The sequence below is a fragment of the Ursus maritimus genome, unplaced genomic scaffold, assembly GCF_017311325.1.
Source record: "Ursus maritimus isolate PB19 unplaced genomic scaffold, ASM1731132v1 scaffold_23, whole genome shotgun sequence".
In the NCBI taxonomy this organism is placed as follows: domain Eukaryota; kingdom Metazoa; phylum Chordata; class Mammalia; order Carnivora; family Ursidae; genus Ursus; species Ursus maritimus.
Window position 1 is genome coordinate 27,730,702 of NW_024424786.1, and position 18,778 is coordinate 27,749,479.

Sequence of the window (18,778 nt, forward strand, 5' to 3'; positions counted from 1 at the left end):
TTTACTGCCCATCTACTATGTGCAAGGCACTGGGAAACAGAACAGTAACCCATTCCTTGCCCCTCACTAGCCCACAATTTAGTAAATGAAATAGACATGTAATCAGATAAATTGCAGTCATGTATATTGTAAAACAGTAGATTTGTAATAAGGTCTAATGGAAGCACAGAGGATGAGATGGTTAACATTATTTGGGTGGATCAGAGGTCAGGAAGCATTACAGAAGGTGAGGCTGAACTGAGATTTTGAGGAATGAATTAGAATTTTCTGCCAGACTAAAGCTCGGGTGGGTTGGATTGGGGGTGCTGGATGGCAGGGAGGCATTCCGGCTTGTAGAAAAGCAGGATTAGAAATACTGTGGTGTGGACCACCTGGGTGGCTCAGTCAGTTAAGCCTCTCCCTTCGACTCAGGTCATGATCCTGGGGTCCTGGGATCAAGCACCGCAACGGGCTCTCAGCTCAGTGGGGCGTCTGCTTCTCCATCTGCCCTCCCCCTGCTAGTGCTCGCTTGCACTCTCTCTCAAATAAATAAAATCTTTAAAAAAAAAAAAAAAGAATAAAAAAGAAATACCATGGTGTATTCAGGAGATTCCAAGCGGCAGTGGAGGGTCATGAGTGGGTGGGAGCTGTCAGGAAGTGGAGCTACATCATGGGGACCTTGAATGCAGCACTGAAAAGTTGGTGGGGGGCCTTTGAAGGATTTTAATCAGAGCAGGAACCTCATTAGACGTGTATCTGAAAGCAGCAGAAGCTCAGATCCCTGAGATGTGTTTGCTATCTGTAAATACACCTATTCCAGAATCTCCAAAGAGATGCTCTGTTTGGTACCCCTTTGTGTGATAGATTTCTGGATCATATCAGCCTGAATTATGGATGAAATATAAAGGGGTAGAATCAGAATTTATGTTATCCCAGTCTTTGTCTCCATGGCCTGATCCTGTCAGGATTCAATTCCCAGTGACAGCAATGATCTGCCACCATCTTGCCCTCCGTCTCCGTGGTGGAAGAAGGTGGGGTTATGCCTCCCTCATACTGCTTCCTCATTCTGAAATGATATTGGTGACCAGAAGTTTGGGAACTGCAAAGCACAGCTCTTGCACTGGGTGGAGTGTATTATTTGCCTGGTACTAACGAGTCTGTTTTCTTAATTTCTGTAGCAAAGAGGGTGTGTATGAAATCAGCGTGTCACCCACAGGCGTATCCAGGTAAGTGCATCCTCCCTATAAAGTGACTATAATTAATATCGAGTTATAGTCTCTTAAAATATTCTGCTCCCTTACTTGAAATAGGTAACTTCCGCCTCTGAAATTCTTGGGGAGTGTAATATCTCTTTTTATATAGCATTTCTAACTTCAGAACATTTTCACAGCCTCTCTGTCAGGTACAGTAATTATTACTTCCGTAATTTCTCAGGCGAGGAACTAAAGGCCAAAGAGATTGAGGACTTTTTCCTGGTACCACATAGTAACTTAAAATTAGAGTTGATCTACCCTCCACTTCTATGCTCTGAGTGCTACATTCTTTTATTATTATGTTACATTTTATGTATTACAACATTTGTTATCATATTAATCATTATTACAACATTTGTTTATATACAACATATTAAGTTATGTTAACCCTTAATCTACGTGAGTGGATTAATACCTTAATCTACATTAAGGTAAGTTTTAGTAAAGTTAAAGCATATACAATTTAGGGTATAGTTGGCATTAATCATTATTAAAAACATTTTGAGGGGCGCCTGGGTGGCTCAGTTGGTTAAGCGTTCATCTCTTGGTTTTGGCTTAGGTTGTGATCTCAGGGTCGCAAGGTCGGGCTCAGGTGCAGTCTGCTTGAGATTCTTTCTCCTCCTCTGCTGCTTCCCCTGCTTGCACATGCTCTCTCTCTGTCTCTCTCTCAAACAGATAAAATCTTTTAAAAAAATTTTTTGAAAGCATCCCTGTAATGCAAGAATATACTAATTGTCAGTATAAAATAATGAAGCATTTAAAATAAATATATCAGAACTTGCATATCTAAATAAGTTGCTTAGAAAGAGCTTCAGAACCTCCCTTTCAGAGCAAGTTTAACAGTCATGTAGGAAACTCAGTTGCATTCTTTTGGTCGCATCTCATTGTTAACCAGGCATAGCTTCAGGTGAGCTTTGGCTCTTTCAAAAAATCAAACACACCTTCAGAGAGTGAAGTTCTACAGAATGTTCTAAGGGCTTTGAGAACATTTCTTAAGAAGGATATCCAAAGTGATTTTGAGCTGACTTGGCATTATTGAAATAAGTGTATATTCGATGAGAGAAAGAACCCTCATTTAGAAATGTTTATTTTGATACAGTCATAAATGATCGCTTTCCCTACAGTTGGCTTCGTCTCAGAAGACAACCAATTGTTAAAATAACACAGGGCCAGGCATTTTATTAGTTACTCTCCTTTTCGTAGCAAGCCTATGAGGTGGATATCATTTTTGTGTTACAGATAAGAAAAACCAAGGTTTAGAGAGGTTAAGTAATTTGTCCAGGGTTTCACAGCAGGTGGTGGTAGAGCAGTATTTGAAGCATATCTCTAAAAGCCCTCTTGCATTCTTTTTCCTTTATTGCCTCTTTTATTGTCTTAATATGAAAGTTTATTTCACATTTGGAACATCATGACCTGGTGATAATTAGGTTCTGCTTGCCGTGAGAGATATGGTAAGATGATTTCATCTACCCATGAGGAAGCGTCCAGATTAACTTCCTCCACTAAGACTAGCCCATCTTCTCTGTGGTCTTTTTTTTTTTTTTAAGATTTTATTTATTTTGAGAGAGAGAGTGTGTGTGTGCGCGCGAGTGGGGGGAGAGGCAGAGGGAGAGAGAGAATCTCAAGCAGACTCCACACTGAGTGAGGAGCCCCTGACACGGGGCTTGAGCCCAGGACCCCAAGATCATGACCTGTGCCGAAATCAAGAGTCAGACACTTAGCTGATTGAACCACCCAGGCGCCCCTCTTTTCTGTGTTCTTTAGTTAATAATGGTTCTTTCTGCATCAAGGGTGTGTTTGTATCCTGGCTTTATTGACTTAAAAGAAGCCAGCTGGGTATTGGAACAGCTTTGTGAGGTCGTTCCCTGGAAACAGAGGACCGGCATCAGAGATGGTAAGTAGATGTCTGAGATCACACTTGTTGCTGCCTGGTCTCCCTTTCTAGAATGTTTTCTGATACCGTTGCCCCTTTTACCTCGCCCCGTTGTAATTAAACAGATTTAAAACCTAACAGAGACCCTAAGGATGAGTAAGGATTTGCCAGTGAAAAGGGACAGGGAAGAGGATTCCAGGCAGAAGAAACAGCAGGTGCAGGCTCTGCGATCAGAGCCATCAGGGCAGGAGCATGGAGGTGGGAATTCAAGGAACCGAAGGATCTTTGGTTTGGCTGAACTGTGGTTGATACCTCTCTTCTTGAGTTTGTTCATTACCTTTATTACTTTAAATAGTGCTGTTTTCCTCTTTATAGAAACTTCCAGAGCTTTTCTTTTTCTGATTCTGTTTGGCATATGTTCTTTTATGATCCTTATTACCAGCTTTTTATTCTCATTTTAGTTTCACTAGAAGAGTCCAGTGTCCTTTAGTTTCAGCATCTGTACTGTCCTGAGCTGGTAAAGATTACCTGACTTGGAACCAGCTCCTCTGTGGGCATCTATAAGCCAACAGTATCTGCCATACCAGAGGTGGCCACTGGAGGACGTCTTTGCTCTAGCATAAAATTTCCTTTCTGGCACCCTGAGTGAATTCACATTTTCTGTAGAGAAAGAGGTGCAAAGTATACTGGCTTCATTTTTGTGACTCAGACATCAGAATAGGAGTCTGCTTTTTCTCCTGACTCCCAGAGTTTCCATGGCAGGGCTTTTGGTGGCCAGCTTGGCCTTGATTGCTGGCTTTGTCATTCAAAATAATTGTTAATTTTAAGCAACTTATAGTTAAGTAGTTTTTCAATTCTTGGTTTTCTAATCTGTAAAATGGACTAATAATAATACCTACCTTGTAAGGTTGTTGTGATAATTAAATGAGATACCGCATGATAAGTGCTTGGCAGAATGACTGGTACATAGTAAACCTTCAGTGAATGTTAGCTGCCTTTATCATTATTGTTCTTATTATAGCAGTTGATGTCAATTGTGAGGAAAAATAGAAGATCTATGGATAACTCCCTTCTATATAAATTGGACATCAAAAACTTTTGACTGCAATCAGCCTCGTGCTATGGTTGGTCAGAACCCTTTCTTAAAATCAAAAGGTGGCACATGGATGAACAGTTTGTCTTGTTTCTTGTATGCATGTTGGTGCCACAGATTCCTGCCTACAAGGGTTCAGACTCCATAACCTGCTTTTTTTTGGCCCTCCCTAATCTGAACTGTTCTGCAGTGTGACTCCACTCTTACTGATGTCCTCACTGACACAAACAGGTCACACATATTCTCACCTCAGAGCCTTTGCTGATATGGTTTCTGCCAACATACCTTCTCTCGTCCTCTTTCTTTGAGCTCTTACCCATTCTACTCCTGAAATCCCATGTCCTCTAAGAACGTGGAACCCTGGGTCAGAGCCCATCGTTACTCTGCCTTTGTATTTCTCAAAGTTTCTTGCACATTGCATGGCACTCAGTAGGCACACCTTAAATAGCATCAAACCGTTTCAAAGGCCCTGTATTTTCTTTCTTAGATGTAACTTACAAGCAACCAAGACTTACAGCATGGTATGGAGAACTTCCTTACACTTATTCAAGAATCACTATGGAACCAAATCCTCACGTATGTTGGAATATTGTTATTGGTATGGTTTTATAGACTATATACTATAAATGTAGAGTGCTGTAAAATACCAGTATATTACCTTGCAGCGTTGCATGATGGTTCCTAGTTCCAAAAATCTTCTGGGTTCAAACACTTGAGTCTTTGCGCTTATCATTCTCGATGTGTTTTTTGATCTAGAGATGAACTCTGATGATGAGAAAAAAATTGGAGCTAGAATGAACTGGAACCAGGCTCAAGGATTTCGGGAAAATGAACCATTTCCTCAAATCTTCCCCTTTCCCCAGCTCTTGTGGCCATAGCCTTCTGTGTACACCCTGGTACACGTTTGCTCTGGAGCCAAATTCTTACGACTGGCCAGTGAGGTCACAACATCTCTTTCCATTTCTCAGGCTCTTTTGCCATTTGTGAAAAAAATCTGGTGTTTTTCTTGTTGACTTTGTACTCATTCTGTGGCTGCAGTTCTTAGACTTTGGAAATCTTATCATGGCTTTGGCTTATTTCTACTGTTACTCTTGTTTTTAAAAATTTCCATGACGGTAGACAAGGAGATTCTAGTATATAAATTAAGCTTGTCCAAAGGATGGAGTTAAGGTCCAAGAAATAGCTCCTTGTTTAGTTCCTGGAATCTTGCCTTTGGCAAATAATTTTATGCTTTATTGAACGAGACTTTGAAGAAAATGGAGTTTCGCTTATGACATTGAAATAAACAGAAATATGGCACATTTTAGAGCTTCTAGTAATTTGTAATAATAAACTCCCACTTGACTAAAGTGTTCAGGGACAAAATATTGACAGGGGTGGGAGTGGGGACATGGCTTTTTAACATAAGAAGATAGCTGCATGCTTTTGTTTGTAGGGCTGCATTTAGAATGTGACCCAGGGAAGTGCTGAGACCCTTTATAGCTGAGGTTGATTTGGAAACATGAAGAGAATTGAATTAGACCAATCCAACAGATGGCTGGCCATGTTTCTGTCAGAATTAATTTACCTTCTTGTCAACAGTCATAGCAGAGAAGTTGAGGATTAAACAGGCTCTAGGGAAGGAGTTCTTTCCCATCATTTTAGTTAATCTTTTAGAACAGGATTTCTCAGCCTTGGTATTACTGGTTTTTGGGGCTGGGTAATTCTTTGTTGTTGGGGCTGTCCTGTACTTTGTAGGGTGTTTAGCAATATCCATGGCTTGTACCTAATAGAGGCCAGAAGCACTCTTCACTCAGTTGTGACAACCAAAAATGACTCCCAACATTGCCAGACATTTTCTAGGGGGCAGAATTGCCCTTGGCTAAGAACCCCTACTTTAGAATAAACATAAGACACATCATATATGCTGAGTAGTATGGCCACTTATGCTTTGAGGACATTTTGACAACTCTTCAAAAGAATTTTTTAATGACAGTCTTTTTCTTATAATGTATGTAATAGGAGTTTATTTTTTTAAATTTTAGAATTTTTTAATAAGCATGAAGAATATTAAAATTTTGGGTAATTCTTCCATCTGATGTTTGGCTCCAGTCTTTTTATTTTTTAAAGTAGGCTCCATGCCCTACATGGGGCTTGAACTCACAACTCTGAGATCCAGAGTCACATGCTCTACCAACTGAGCCAGCCAGACACACCTCCCCTCCCCACCCCCCTTTTTTTTCATTTTAGGGAAATAATATAGAGAGAATTTTTCTATAAAAATATCAACTATACTACATTTCATTTAACTACATCATTAACATGTTTTAGTATCATTAAATATTCTTTCACATTGTATTTAATAGCTGTGAAGTAGTCCATAATCTATATGTACATACCATAATTATCTCAAGCAAACTTTTTTGCTGAGTATTACGGTTGTCACATTAGAATTCTTTTATTTGAATTTGGCTGGTTCATAACTTTGTATTTATTGCTAAAGATTTAGTTTGTTTATATACCATCGTGAACAAAATCAAAAGAGATGCCTCTTTCTCACATTTTTTAGAGGTATATATGTGTGTTGGGGGTTCTTGTTTAATTTTAACTTGTTTAATTTTAAAATTATTACCTCAAGCTTAATAACCCAAAGCACAGGAGCAAATTCAGTCAGAGGTTATTAAACTTCTTTTAGTCTTTTTTGAACTAAATCTTGTATGAACCCAATGTATGAAAATAAAGAAGTGCCTTGACTGGCTGGGAGTCCCACCAGCTTGACCTCTCCTTTCTCCTACTGTAATCCCAGAGACACTTCTGTGGTACCTAAGGCTCTACAAAACACTTTTTGAAAGCCACTGAATAGGTCCTTTTACTTCTGTGATTCATATTTTCTCATACTCTTTTCCTCAGATGTCTTTTAAGGATAGAATGTCTTCACTGAACAGTGAGATGATGCTGAATTTTAATTTAGACATTCAGTTCTGAGGGATCTGTATATAGAGTATTGGTTGGAGAGTCTAAATTAATCCTCTAGTTCATTATCCCCTTTTTTTCTCCTTACTTCACCACCAAAAATAACCAGTAAAAATATATACCCACTTAGAAACATAATGCAAACTTGGAGTTATCACAGTACTCAGTCCCTAAGCAAGTCAGGGAAGTGCTAATTAGTTTCTCAGTCACATTGCAGAAAAGCTATCTTCCTCTTTTACATTCTTATTTTTCTTGCTAAGTGTATAATTCTAGCATCTGATCTTTATCTCCATGAAGATAAGCTTAAAGCCATAAAACAAATAGGAAATACGCTTGCTAACATTATTATGAAATTTCACTTTGAAATTTATCCTCTTGAACATAGGTTAGTTTAATAAAATTTCTGTTTTACTCATCTAAGTTTGGTTTGTTGTTGTCATTGTTTATTTTAAAAAATCCTCTGCTTAGAATGTAATGCTAGTATCTGTAATAAGGAATCCCAGTTTACCATGATTGCTACATCACAGCAAAGCTGAGTGATTCCCACATATGCTTCCTTGGCAGTTTTACCTGAGAGTAGCCATGGGATATACTTACAATATTATGCTTTCCTTTGCCGAACATCTATTCCTTCACTGCCATACATAGAACATGACTTTGAAGGTGTTCTTTAAAGTAGAGTCGGTGGATACCTGGAGGGGTCCACGAAGTCCTTTTGGGGAGTGCACAGGTCAAAACTATTTTTATAATAATACTAGGGATGTGTGACATTTTCACTATGTCAAGTTTGCACCGATGATACGAAGGTAATGGTGGATAAAACTTATGGTGCCCAAGCAGGAATCAGGTCATTGTCACCAAACTATGCTAATAATCATGGTATTATTCTTCACCACCATGAACTTCCAGTTTAAAAAAAAAAAAAAAAAGCTGGTTTTAAGAATGTTCCTCAAAGCAGTAAACATTATTAATTAAATCTCAGTAATTGAGTTCATGTCTCTTTAATAGTTTGATGAAATGGGAAGTATGCATAAAGGAGTCCTGCTACAAGCCAAGTGTGATAGTTGTCAAGGCAGAACACTCGTGTGATTTGTTAAGCTATAGCTGAACGACCTACTTTTATCATGGACCGTTTTTGTTTGGAAGAACAACTAGCAGACAAGCTATAGTTATTCAGGCTTGAGTATTTGGTAGACATTTTCTCATAAATGAAGTGAATGTCCCTTCAAGGAAAACAACGGCTAGATTTGTTACTTATAAAAGTTGAGTTTTTAAGAGAATTAGAATTTTGGAAAAAGTCATATCTGCCACTTTGATCCTGACCTCTTTCTATTACTTAGTCTTTTCTGATGAGATCAGTGGTAATATTAATGGATATGATTTTTAGAAATTGTATAATGGAATGTGTCAACAGTAATGTCAGTCTGCATTACTCATTGGATCAATATTTTCCACATGCCCAGTGCTTGATGTTACAGAATCATAAAAGATTAAAAGACTCATTCAGAGTGCAAGCCGGACCAGTAGATTTAAATGTAACAGAATATGAGAAGTTTGTTGATACGGTTTCAGATTCCACACTGCAACTGACCTGTAGGAAATCAGTACTTATTGAGTTTTGGTGTAATAGCAGAGAATATCCACAATTATTTGGAAAGGCTGGGAAAGACTCCTGCCCTTTTCTAACTACGTATTCGTGTGGAGCCAATTTTCTTCATATACTTCAACAAAAACAACATATTGTAACAGACTGAATGCAGAAGCAGATGTGAGAATCACCTCTCTTCAGTGAAGCCAGGCAGTAAAGAGATTTGCAAAACAGTGCCACTCTTCTTGCCAATTTTTTGTATTGGAAAATAGAGTTATTTTTTGTAAAATAGTATTTATGTTAACTCATGGGTATGTATTTTTTTTAATGAATTAACCAATAGTTTAACCTTTTTAAGTTTTAATTTTTAATATGATAAATGTCATAGCTGTGACCCATATAAACAGAAGTTCTCTGAGGTCCACAATTTTTGATAGGGGTGTGAGAACGATTGTCATAAAAGGAAGTTCTGTAAAGTACTCGAGGTTTCTTGGAGGAAGGACAGAATTCTAACAAGAACTAATACGAGCTATGCTGTTGGTAGCTCCCAACTACAACCTAAGGTCAAGGGTCATAGCTTCCTATGGTGTATGTGGCAAGACGTGAGTTCCAAATATAAATCACATATAATATAAACCACAAATCTAGGTGCTCTGGAGGCAGGGCCGTGGAGTCTGTTTAAACCGTCTATAGTTCACAGCCCATGTATTTATCAAGGCCATGTCATGATTCTGTTCTGTAGAATGTTTTTTCCCTTAGGTTCTATTTTTAGGAAGTTAGCCACTTTGGAAATATTAAATATCTTTTTTTAAAAGCAATTCTGTCATTCATGATAAAATAGGAGTCAAAAGAACAGAGGGCCACCCAGCAGGAGAGTTGTTTCACTCCTCAGACTTCAGTCTCTATCTGCCAACATCCTGGCAGCCCGTTGGCTGTGGCGGCAACCTGGACTCTACCGCTCCACTTACCTCCTTAATGACTTACTGAGGTGGCTGTCCTGAATGTGATGACAGTTGCTGCTTTGCGAGGGTCATGTATTTCACATGGAAAGGATGAGATGGATCAATAGGGTTGGTCCTCATGACCTTGCTCTACCAAATTTAGTACCTTAATCAAATTGTGGAGGTCAACTTGCATCAAAATAGAAATAATGGGAGAAATAATGGCTGTTGCATTCCAAGAGTTTTGCTTATTCCGTGCCTGTTTACAACGTGACTGATTTTACACTTTCTTCTGTTTTACCTGTGGCTGCCAACTTGTGCCTTAGTGAACCATCTCTGCCCCTTTTCTTGGCCTCTTGATTGCAGTGGCATCCTGTGCTGCGCTCACTGAAGGACCAAATTGAAGAGAACACCGGCCACACCTTCAATTCCTTGCTCTGCAATCTTTACCGAAACGAGAAGGACAGTGTCGACTGGCATAGCGACGATGAACCTTCGCTAGGGAGATGTCCCGTCATCGCTTCCCTGAGTTTTGGTGCCACGCGCACTTTTGAGATGAGAAGGAAGCCCCCACCAGTGAGTATTCTCTTCCTCTTTTTTAATGTTTTTCCTGCCTTCTAATATTTTGTGAAAAAAGTAGAGCTCTTAAAAGCTCCTGTTTTCAGATTTAGAGAATAGGAGTACGTGTTTTATTGTTGGAATATTTTCAAATGATGCCTACCCCATGGTTCATGTTTGACTCCCTTCATTCATTCGTTCGTTTACTTATCCAACAGGAACTGCTTGCCTTGTGCCAGGCGCCGGGGACCCCTTTCCGTTGGTGGACAGGGGATAGACAGATATTACTGATTATTGAAATAATTGGAATTATGATAAAAGCCGTGAAGGAGGGCTTATAAAGGGAAGGCTCAAGCTAGTAGATGCGAGATGGGAAAGGAAGGTGGTGTGAGGCAGATAGCCCTGAAGATGGGCTACGTCAGTCTTCTCCATGGCCGTGTTGCCTCTTTTCTATGAGGGAGCATTGTGAGCGTCCTCATTGCCTTCTCAGCCATCTTCTGAAATACAGATGAACCTGTAATTCTTTCAGAAAGTGGAAATTCAAGCCAAATCATCAGAGGTGGTGGTCTGTCCAAGTTCAGGTGGAGAAGCAGGGACTAAACTATATAATAACTTTAGGTTTCCATCCCAGCTTTTACCTGTATTACATGACAATTTGAGGGACACAAGACTGTTAATTTTCTTAAATCAAAAAAGTAGAGGACCTTAGAACTAAAATAGATAGAAGGATAGTAGGAACTCAAAAGAGCAAACCTCTGCAAGATTATCTTACTATCTTTGTGTCTTTTTCTTACCAAGGTTCCCGATCATTTAGCTTATAACATTAAAGCAGACCCAGTCAGTGTGGAAAGGCTTATAAGGCTGTGTTTAGAATATGACCTAATCCAGACCAAATAGTTAGTGTGTCAGTGCTCATGTCTGTTCTTCATCAGATATGCTGCTTCTAAGAACAGAGTTAAAGGACTGGGCTATTTTCCTGACACATATTTTCAGTTTCCAGGCATGGTATTTTGGAGCATATTGCGTTATTTTGCATTTATACCATTAAGCAGCTTTTGTTGGTGTAATTTCCATTGATTAGGTTTTCTTTGGTCTGTGTTAGCAGGGGATTGTCAGTTGCCAATGACTTACTGAGTAAACTCGCTTCTGAGCACCTCGAATAGACTTCACAGTTTCATTGGTGATTAGGTTTCTCATACACCAGGAGTACCACTTGAGTAGTAGACAGCCCAACCTTTGCCATGTTCTCTTTGGGTATGGTTATGCTTTTATCCGCAGCTTCCACTCAGTTAAAACCCAGTTAAATAAATTAAATCAATAATTCATCCTGCCCTTGGGAAGACTCCTGTTATGTGAATAGCAGAGAAACACTATGTGTCTCATTTTTAAGTTCAGATCCTCTTCTCAAGCCAGGCATAAGGAACACCAACTTTTTGTCGGGCATGGTTGTGGGAGCTGGGGGCGTAGCAATGATTGAGTGAGATGAAGTCACCTTTTCCCGACTGGAGCTTATGACCTAGCACTTGCTGGTGCTGTGCCTTCTGACGGGAGTTTTCCTTCCTCCTCTGACTGGCCTGTAAGCTGTGCTAGATGCAGTATAATGTTTGGTGTAATCCTAGCCTCTCATTCTTGGTGGTTACTTTTCTTTGTTGCCAGGTATTGAAGTGTTCAATTACTGTTTCTTTACACACATCCATTCATCACCATTACCCCCCTTTAAAAAATATTTTTGGCCTATTTATAGATTTGAAGCCTAAGGATTCCCAAAGCATGCTTTCTGGATAATTAGTTTTACTGTAGAAGCGGTTTCCAGCCATTAAGCATTAGCAGTGTTCTGGTGCCCAGAATACCCCCATTCCATTTCCCCTCCAGGCAACTGAAGGTCTTCATTTTCTCATATAAAAACATTATTCACGGCAACCAAGGGCTATTTCTTGGTAATATACCTGACGTCTGTTATAGGTTAATGAGTGGATGGCTAATACAACTACCACACAGCCTTGAAGGCAACCATTTGGAACAAAATCTCGGGTTAAGAGGGAGACTGCCCATACTGAAGCTTTATCTTCTCAAGGCTTCTTACAGTTTATTTTGATGAATATGGTGAAAGCACAGGCCATGAAATACTAAAAATGTGGTACCGTCCCTTTAATTATCTGCCAGTAGCAAGGGAATCTGCACTATACCTGTCGTGGCTGATTTAATAAAAATGTAGACTTCCTAAGTAAGAAAATTCACCTGGGATCTTGAAACAAAGTTGGCCGAGGAAACAGATTTGGGAGGAAATATAAAGGTGTCAGTACCGTACCTCTGGCTTTTGACTCTAATAAGTCTTGGCTTCCTGCATTATCTAAACTGACTGAGTTTGATATAATTGTATATCCCTTCAGTTCTGGCTCTTGTTTAAGATGGGAAAATTGAAGGTTAGTATATTGGAAATGATCCTCACACGTTACCGAATACAGTTGAAAAACGGCTTTTTCCCCCCAGAACCTGTAGGTTCCATTCTTGGGTAAACAAGACCCAAGTTTAAACTTTTGGAAGGCCTCATTCAGATTTCTTTAACAGATTCCAAAATCTAGGGCTCCATAAATCTAGCTAAACCAGAAGTACAGAAGCCTTTCTTCTGAGTTGACAGCCTTAGAAATGCATATTAGAGTACATCATTTCTATCTTATTCTAATGATCCTTTTTCTGAAGGATTGAAAGGAAATGGTTTTTGCAAATCTGTGTCTACTTTTCTTTCTAAACTTGAGTGAGGGCTCTGAGAACATGACTCATGATTCATACAACTCAAGGTAAAAGCATAAATTAAAAAGTATAAATTACGTTAGTCTTCTGTGCGGAATTTGTAGGAGTCTGACTTTCTGTCAGGAAACTCTTAGGAACCTAACTTAGTGTGCCACTATAGGCTGTAATTTTCACGTCTGTCAACAAGACATTTGGAGTATGTTAGAGGTTGTGGGAGGGAACCTCTTTCAAAATCCGGTTCGTTTTAACCTATCAGAAGAGAAGCTAAATACCTGTTTGACTTGAGTCAAAGTTTCTCATTTGAAAGTGACATAGAAGAATCATGAGATTTTTGTGTACTTTATTTAGGTATGCAGTTTCGAGACAGAAAATCATGTTTGGGGCCACTTTTGTTGTTGTTGTTAACATCCGATCCCCTTCACCCCTGCTGTTGTTTGTTGTGCTTTCTGGCACCTTCAGCAGATCTCTGTAGGTCCTGATCTTTTGAAGGCTGCCCCAGTTCTACACACGTCATTCCTCAGTTTCTCCCTGTGCTGAGATGGCAAGGAGGTCTTTGTTCCCTAAGAATGAGCCCCTCTGATTCATGCAGTTGGCTCAGCTGGCTTCATACAGGCATCATCCCTGGGATAAACGTGTCACCCCTCCAAGATGCCGATCCTTCTTCACTCTCCGCTAGTCCAAGCCAGTCAACTCCTGCTCATTCATTTTGATTTTAGAGTAAATTACTGTTTCCTTTAATGATAACAAGGTACTCGGTGGCCGAGTAAACTTGCCTGATCTTGCCGTTCCATTCACCCTATTGCTGCTTTTGTTAATTCAATTAAAGACAAGAGTGAATAGCGCCATATGTATCTTCTGGCCAATGTCAGGATATACTATCTCAAGACAAAAGTAAAACTTACCAAATATACTTCAGTGGACACGTTTTTAGAAACCAAGAACCTTTTTTTATTCTTTCAAGCTGGGCTCATTAAAGTTTGTCTATACTCCTTGTCCCAGACCCAGTTGTACTTTCCAAAATGCATCGTGTCCCTGCTGTAAAGATTAGTCTGATTCTTTTCCCAGCTAGCTTTAATTCTGTACTGAAAAACAAGCTGGAAAAGGAACTACAAAAGCCATTTGGCAGGCTGCTATTTCTCTGTCGGTTGCCATGGAAACAGTGATGGCTGAGTTGGGGGGTTATTAGATAATAGCAGGAAGTTTGTGATGTGCTTGCTGGAGGTTTAGATGCCAGAAGCCTTGTAGCTTCTAGCACATTACCCGTGGATAAGCTCTGTCCTTCATCAACTGAATCCTGAAAATGTGAGGGGTTTCTGTCTACCTCAGGCTGGTGAGTTGAGGCAAGTTCAGTGTTTCTTAAGCCACTTCTCTCTCTAGCACCTTCTGAAGAATGTGAACCCTGTTCATAGGACCAGAAGAGATGGTTGTAAAACCACTTCCAATGGTGGAGGCTCTGAGAGCTCCCAGTGACTTGGAGTTCCTAGTACCTATCTTGCTTCTTGGTTTTTTTTGTCCACTACTGGGAAGAGTGGAGTATGAAGAGGTCAGTTGGATCACAAATACTGATATTTTTTCAGGACTTTAGAAGAAATGAGGATTATTAGAATCCAAAATGCTGTAATACTGACTAGCTTAAATTTGAAAGCTGGATAAACTACACAGAGCAGTAGTTCATGGAGTAGTGACTGAACCCCCACCTCAGCCAGCACCCCACTGCTGCTGGCCTAGTCATCCATATCTCCTAATCAGCCCCTCTTCTGATTACGGCATCTGTTCTGAAAAGATACAGGAAATACTGGAAAGAAATTGTTGATAACCTTCGTTTTTTTAATACATCCCTAAATGAAATCTAGAAAATCCATTTTTATTTCCTCTTTCTGTCACTGATACTGGCAAAAAGCACCTATCCACCTCATTTATACTTCTTTTTTTTTTTTTTTGTAAATGGGGTGATAATTGGTAACTACTTTATGGGAGCAAAGTTGTTGCAATAATCAGTGAATTTTTAAGCTGTTAAAAATTGTAGATGCCACAGTGACTTTTCAGATTTGAAAATTGGGAAAGGAAATGAATGGCAATGAAGCCAAAATCCCAAGATTCCTTTGGCCTGTGAAATGGCATCCATTGAGGGAGTAGAAGGGAGACTCGGGGAGGGTGTAGTAGCCTGTGGATCAGGAATAGTTACTGAGTTTTTGAGCTGCTATCTCTAGGGCCATTTAGTGGTTTGGAGAATGTGAGTGCGTGGGTGGGTAAATGAAAATGTATATGTTTGAGCCCATAAAGCTGAGTTCTGGTAGGACTTGAATTTCTTCAGACGTCAAATCCTGTGGGAGCTGGAATCCTCATTTGCTGCCTTGGGGCCTTGTCTCAGCTGGAATCCATGCCCTGACTGCCACTGGGAAGAATTAATTTTTGCCAAGGACGACCCAGTTTTGTAGTGGCACTGGTGGTCCTTTTAGTCTTGGAGGAGCAACTTTTTCCAAAATGATTCATCAAATTTGCATGTGCCATGATTAGGAATGGGGTCTGCTTCCAAACTTGACTTTTTAAAAATAGTGTCCCAGCGATAGATTTTTTTTCTCCCTTGCCATACTCCTAAGAACTATTCCTAAGCCTTCTGGTGATGTTCTCCTCCTTCCCAAGTGCTGTTTTCATGGTAGATGACTGCTTGGCTGGGGCAGAAGAGGGCTTAGTGGGTTTGAGGATGGAGAAGGAGGCCCTACACCAGAGTAGAGTGAGCCATTGAGGAGCAGAGCAGGTGATGAGATGGGGAGAGTGGACAGGGGCCAGATCATGCAGAGGCTCGTGAGCCTCAGGAAGGAGCAGATTTTAAGTACGTTAAGAAGCACTGAAATGTGTGAAGCAGAAGAGTGACATGATCTGATGGATAATTTTACAAAGTCAGTTGCTGCTGTGTGGAGTCTGGACTAGAAAGGAGCAAGAGTGGGAGCTAAGAGACCAATTAAGAGCTTGTTATACGTCGTGCATACCTGGGACTAAGGCAGAGAAGGACAAAGGTGAACAGATTCAATGACATGAGCTCAGGGGAGCAGGGATTTTTCAGAGAGGCATGGGAATATGGTCTGGAAGTGTTAGTGTGGAGTACCTCCTGGCTGTCTGGATGTGGAAGGCACAGTCACTTTCCGTATGAGAGGGCCTCAGGGATTTGGAATCCTGGAGATAGCAAGGTTTCAGTTAGGACACGCAAGTCAAGGGAACCTTCAGAGCACGTGAGGTTGGGGATTTAGGGGCTGGTTTGCTCATCACTGAATGGGAGTTCGGGAAGACACAGTGGAAGGGTGCAGGAGGGAGAGAGTGGAGGGAATTATGTGTGATCAGGTCATTCCAGGAACGGATTGGGAATGAATTATGTGGTTTTAATGGATGACTGAAGAACCGTGCACTTTTACTGGGGGCTGGGGTCAGCTGAATGTTGGAAATGGAGAGCATTTGTTTTTGGTGTGGCAGTCTTGGTGGAAGCTCTTTCAGGATAGCAATTCCTTTAAGTTGCATATCTTGGAAATATATTACCAAGAATGGAACCATTATTACATTAAACCTTCTGGTTTCAAATGCACATTCAGTGTTGCTAGAAGGACTATAACAGTGAGGGTAAAGCCGTGTTTATTTTTGCTGAAATTCAGTAACTTCTTGTGCCCACGCTGCCCCTGGTGCTATGTTGACAACAAGTCTGAATAATAGACACTGTCAGCAGTATTTCGCTCTGTTTGCCTTTCCACGTGTTTCCATCCAGAAGGAAAGGCAGGAGTTCTCATGCTAGTCTGGTCACCAGTGCTGTTTTCGATACCTACGGAGAGAGCCTCTGTTGCATTGAACAACTGCCCAGACCTTCCAAGCAAGACCTTGGCGAGGTCCTGACTTACTGAACTGTTGAGATCACTGGGCATCCCTGGTATACAATGATCGATCGCCCGTACCAGTCCCTCCTGCTTACTTAGTGTCCTCACTCATCTCATCAGAACCTTCCATGCCAATCAGTGCCAAATATCAGGAAAGAGTTGGATAAAAACCCAAAGATTTGTATGTGGCAGATGAGCTTAAACCTGTTTTGAACAGATAACCTCAGTGATTTCAAATCTATGTTTTTCCAGCCAGCCTTTTACTTTAGCAGATCTCATTTCAGAAACAGCCGCTTCTCCTTTCAAAGTAATGTATTTCAGATCGATATTGAGGTTGCCATCATTTAAAGTGTGGTTCGAGTCAGCAGGATAATAACTAGAGATGACATTGTGGGGTCCTAGCTTTATTCTCTTTTTGTAATTTCCATAACTAATATATTTTGTTTATGTCAGATTAAAAAAACATGTTACCATTATGAAGAGTAAGTCCAGCTGTGTTCTTGTATTGGCACTATAGGAACAACTTTGCAGTCCAAATATAGCCTCAAGCTTAGATGATCCATGAAGCAGTCTAGAAGAAGCCAGCCAGGTTCTCAAGGGCAAGTGAACTCCACAATCTGATTGTAAAAACAAGCTGAAAAGAAATCTTTAAAAAAGCAGGTTGGGAGGGGCTCCTGGGTGGCTCAGTCGGTTAAGCATCTGACTCTTGATTTTGGTTCAGGTCATGATCTCAGGGTCGTGAGATTGACCCGTGCTCAGTGGGGAGTCTGCTTGGAGAGTCTCTCTCTGTGCTTCTCCCCCCCCCAACCCCCCATGCACGTGCATGTGCACTCTCTCTGTCTCCCTCTCAAATAATAAATATTTTTTTAAAAAGCAGAGAGGGAGACGTTATTGGCATCATCATAGTTGTATGTGGCAGATGAGCTTAAAAGGCAAGTAAAGGGACAGCTGGCCCTCAGCAGGTTACGTAGCTGTAGCATGGGCTAATATTCAGTTTTCAGTGATCATTTCAGTCTGCAAAAAGCCTTGATCAAAATGTCAAGCAGCTCTACCATATATCTGATCGTTGGACCAGAGAGGTAGGGAAATCCCTTTATATCTGTTACCATCTTGAGAAAACCCTTTGCTTGACTCTGCAGACATTCGTACTAACATCTGGGGTGGTTTTTCTTTGCTTGCTTTTGAGGCACAAATTCTGGAATAAGTTTTCTGTGTCTGCAGTTTCCCTCTCCTTACAAATGACCTCACTCTTGACACACCTGTGCTGCAGACCCATCCCCACCCCTTTGCTCATATACAGATGCCATTGTCTGGAAGAGCCTTTTCTCGATCATCATTCTGTTCTTCCTTGTAATACTAGTCCCCGTATCCATCACCTCTCTGCTTGAAACTCAACCATCTCTTAGCTGCCTTTTCTTTTTCCTGTTGGCTGGAATACTGTGTTATTTTAGCTACTTTCACACTTTTCTCATTGCTATTTCCCTGCCTCCTTTAAGGACTTTTCCTTTATATTATCCCCTACAATATGGACATTCAAGATTGTCTTTGAATCTGTTATCTTTGTTTAAGTTAGTTTTTAGGAGATTATAAGCTGACCGTATATTATAAATGCCATATGGACAAGGTCCATTTCTGTCTTATTATGCCCGCATCATTTAGCACTCTGTGTGTGCGTGTGTATGTGTGTGTATTTTGGTTGAATAAGTTAATAAACATGATTTCATTTGTTCTTATGGCTTCAACTGTTCCTTCTTAAGGTGGAGTGACTTCTGAATCTCTTATCTCAAGCCTTGACTTTTATCTCAAGTTCAAGTCATCACATGTTCACAGGACATTTCCACTTATTTATTTATTTATTTGGGGAGAGGAGGGAGATCTCCACTTACAACAGCATATGTGACTTCTGACCTGAAACTATAAAATCAGATTT

General features: G+C 40.4%; 1 protein-coding gene across 3 annotated transcripts in view; it reads left to right on the forward strand.

The window, feature by feature from the left end:
• Positions 1 to 18,778, forward strand: part of ALKBH3 (alkB homolog 3, alpha-ketoglutarate dependent dioxygenase) — a 33,154-nt gene that overhangs the window by 5,691 nt on the left and 8,685 nt on the right. For all 3 annotated transcript variants that reach the window (XM_008701058.2, XM_008701057.2, XM_008701059.2), the window contains 4 exons: positions 1,158 to 1,205; positions 3,023 to 3,126; positions 4,686 to 4,774; positions 10,046 to 10,255. In XM_008701058.2, the coding sequence (XP_008699280.2) occupies positions 1,158 to 1,205; positions 3,023 to 3,126; positions 4,686 to 4,774; positions 10,046 to 10,255 (451 nt within the window). The remainder of the gene's footprint in view (positions 1 to 1,157; positions 1,206 to 3,022; positions 3,127 to 4,685; positions 4,775 to 10,045; positions 10,256 to 18,778) is intronic.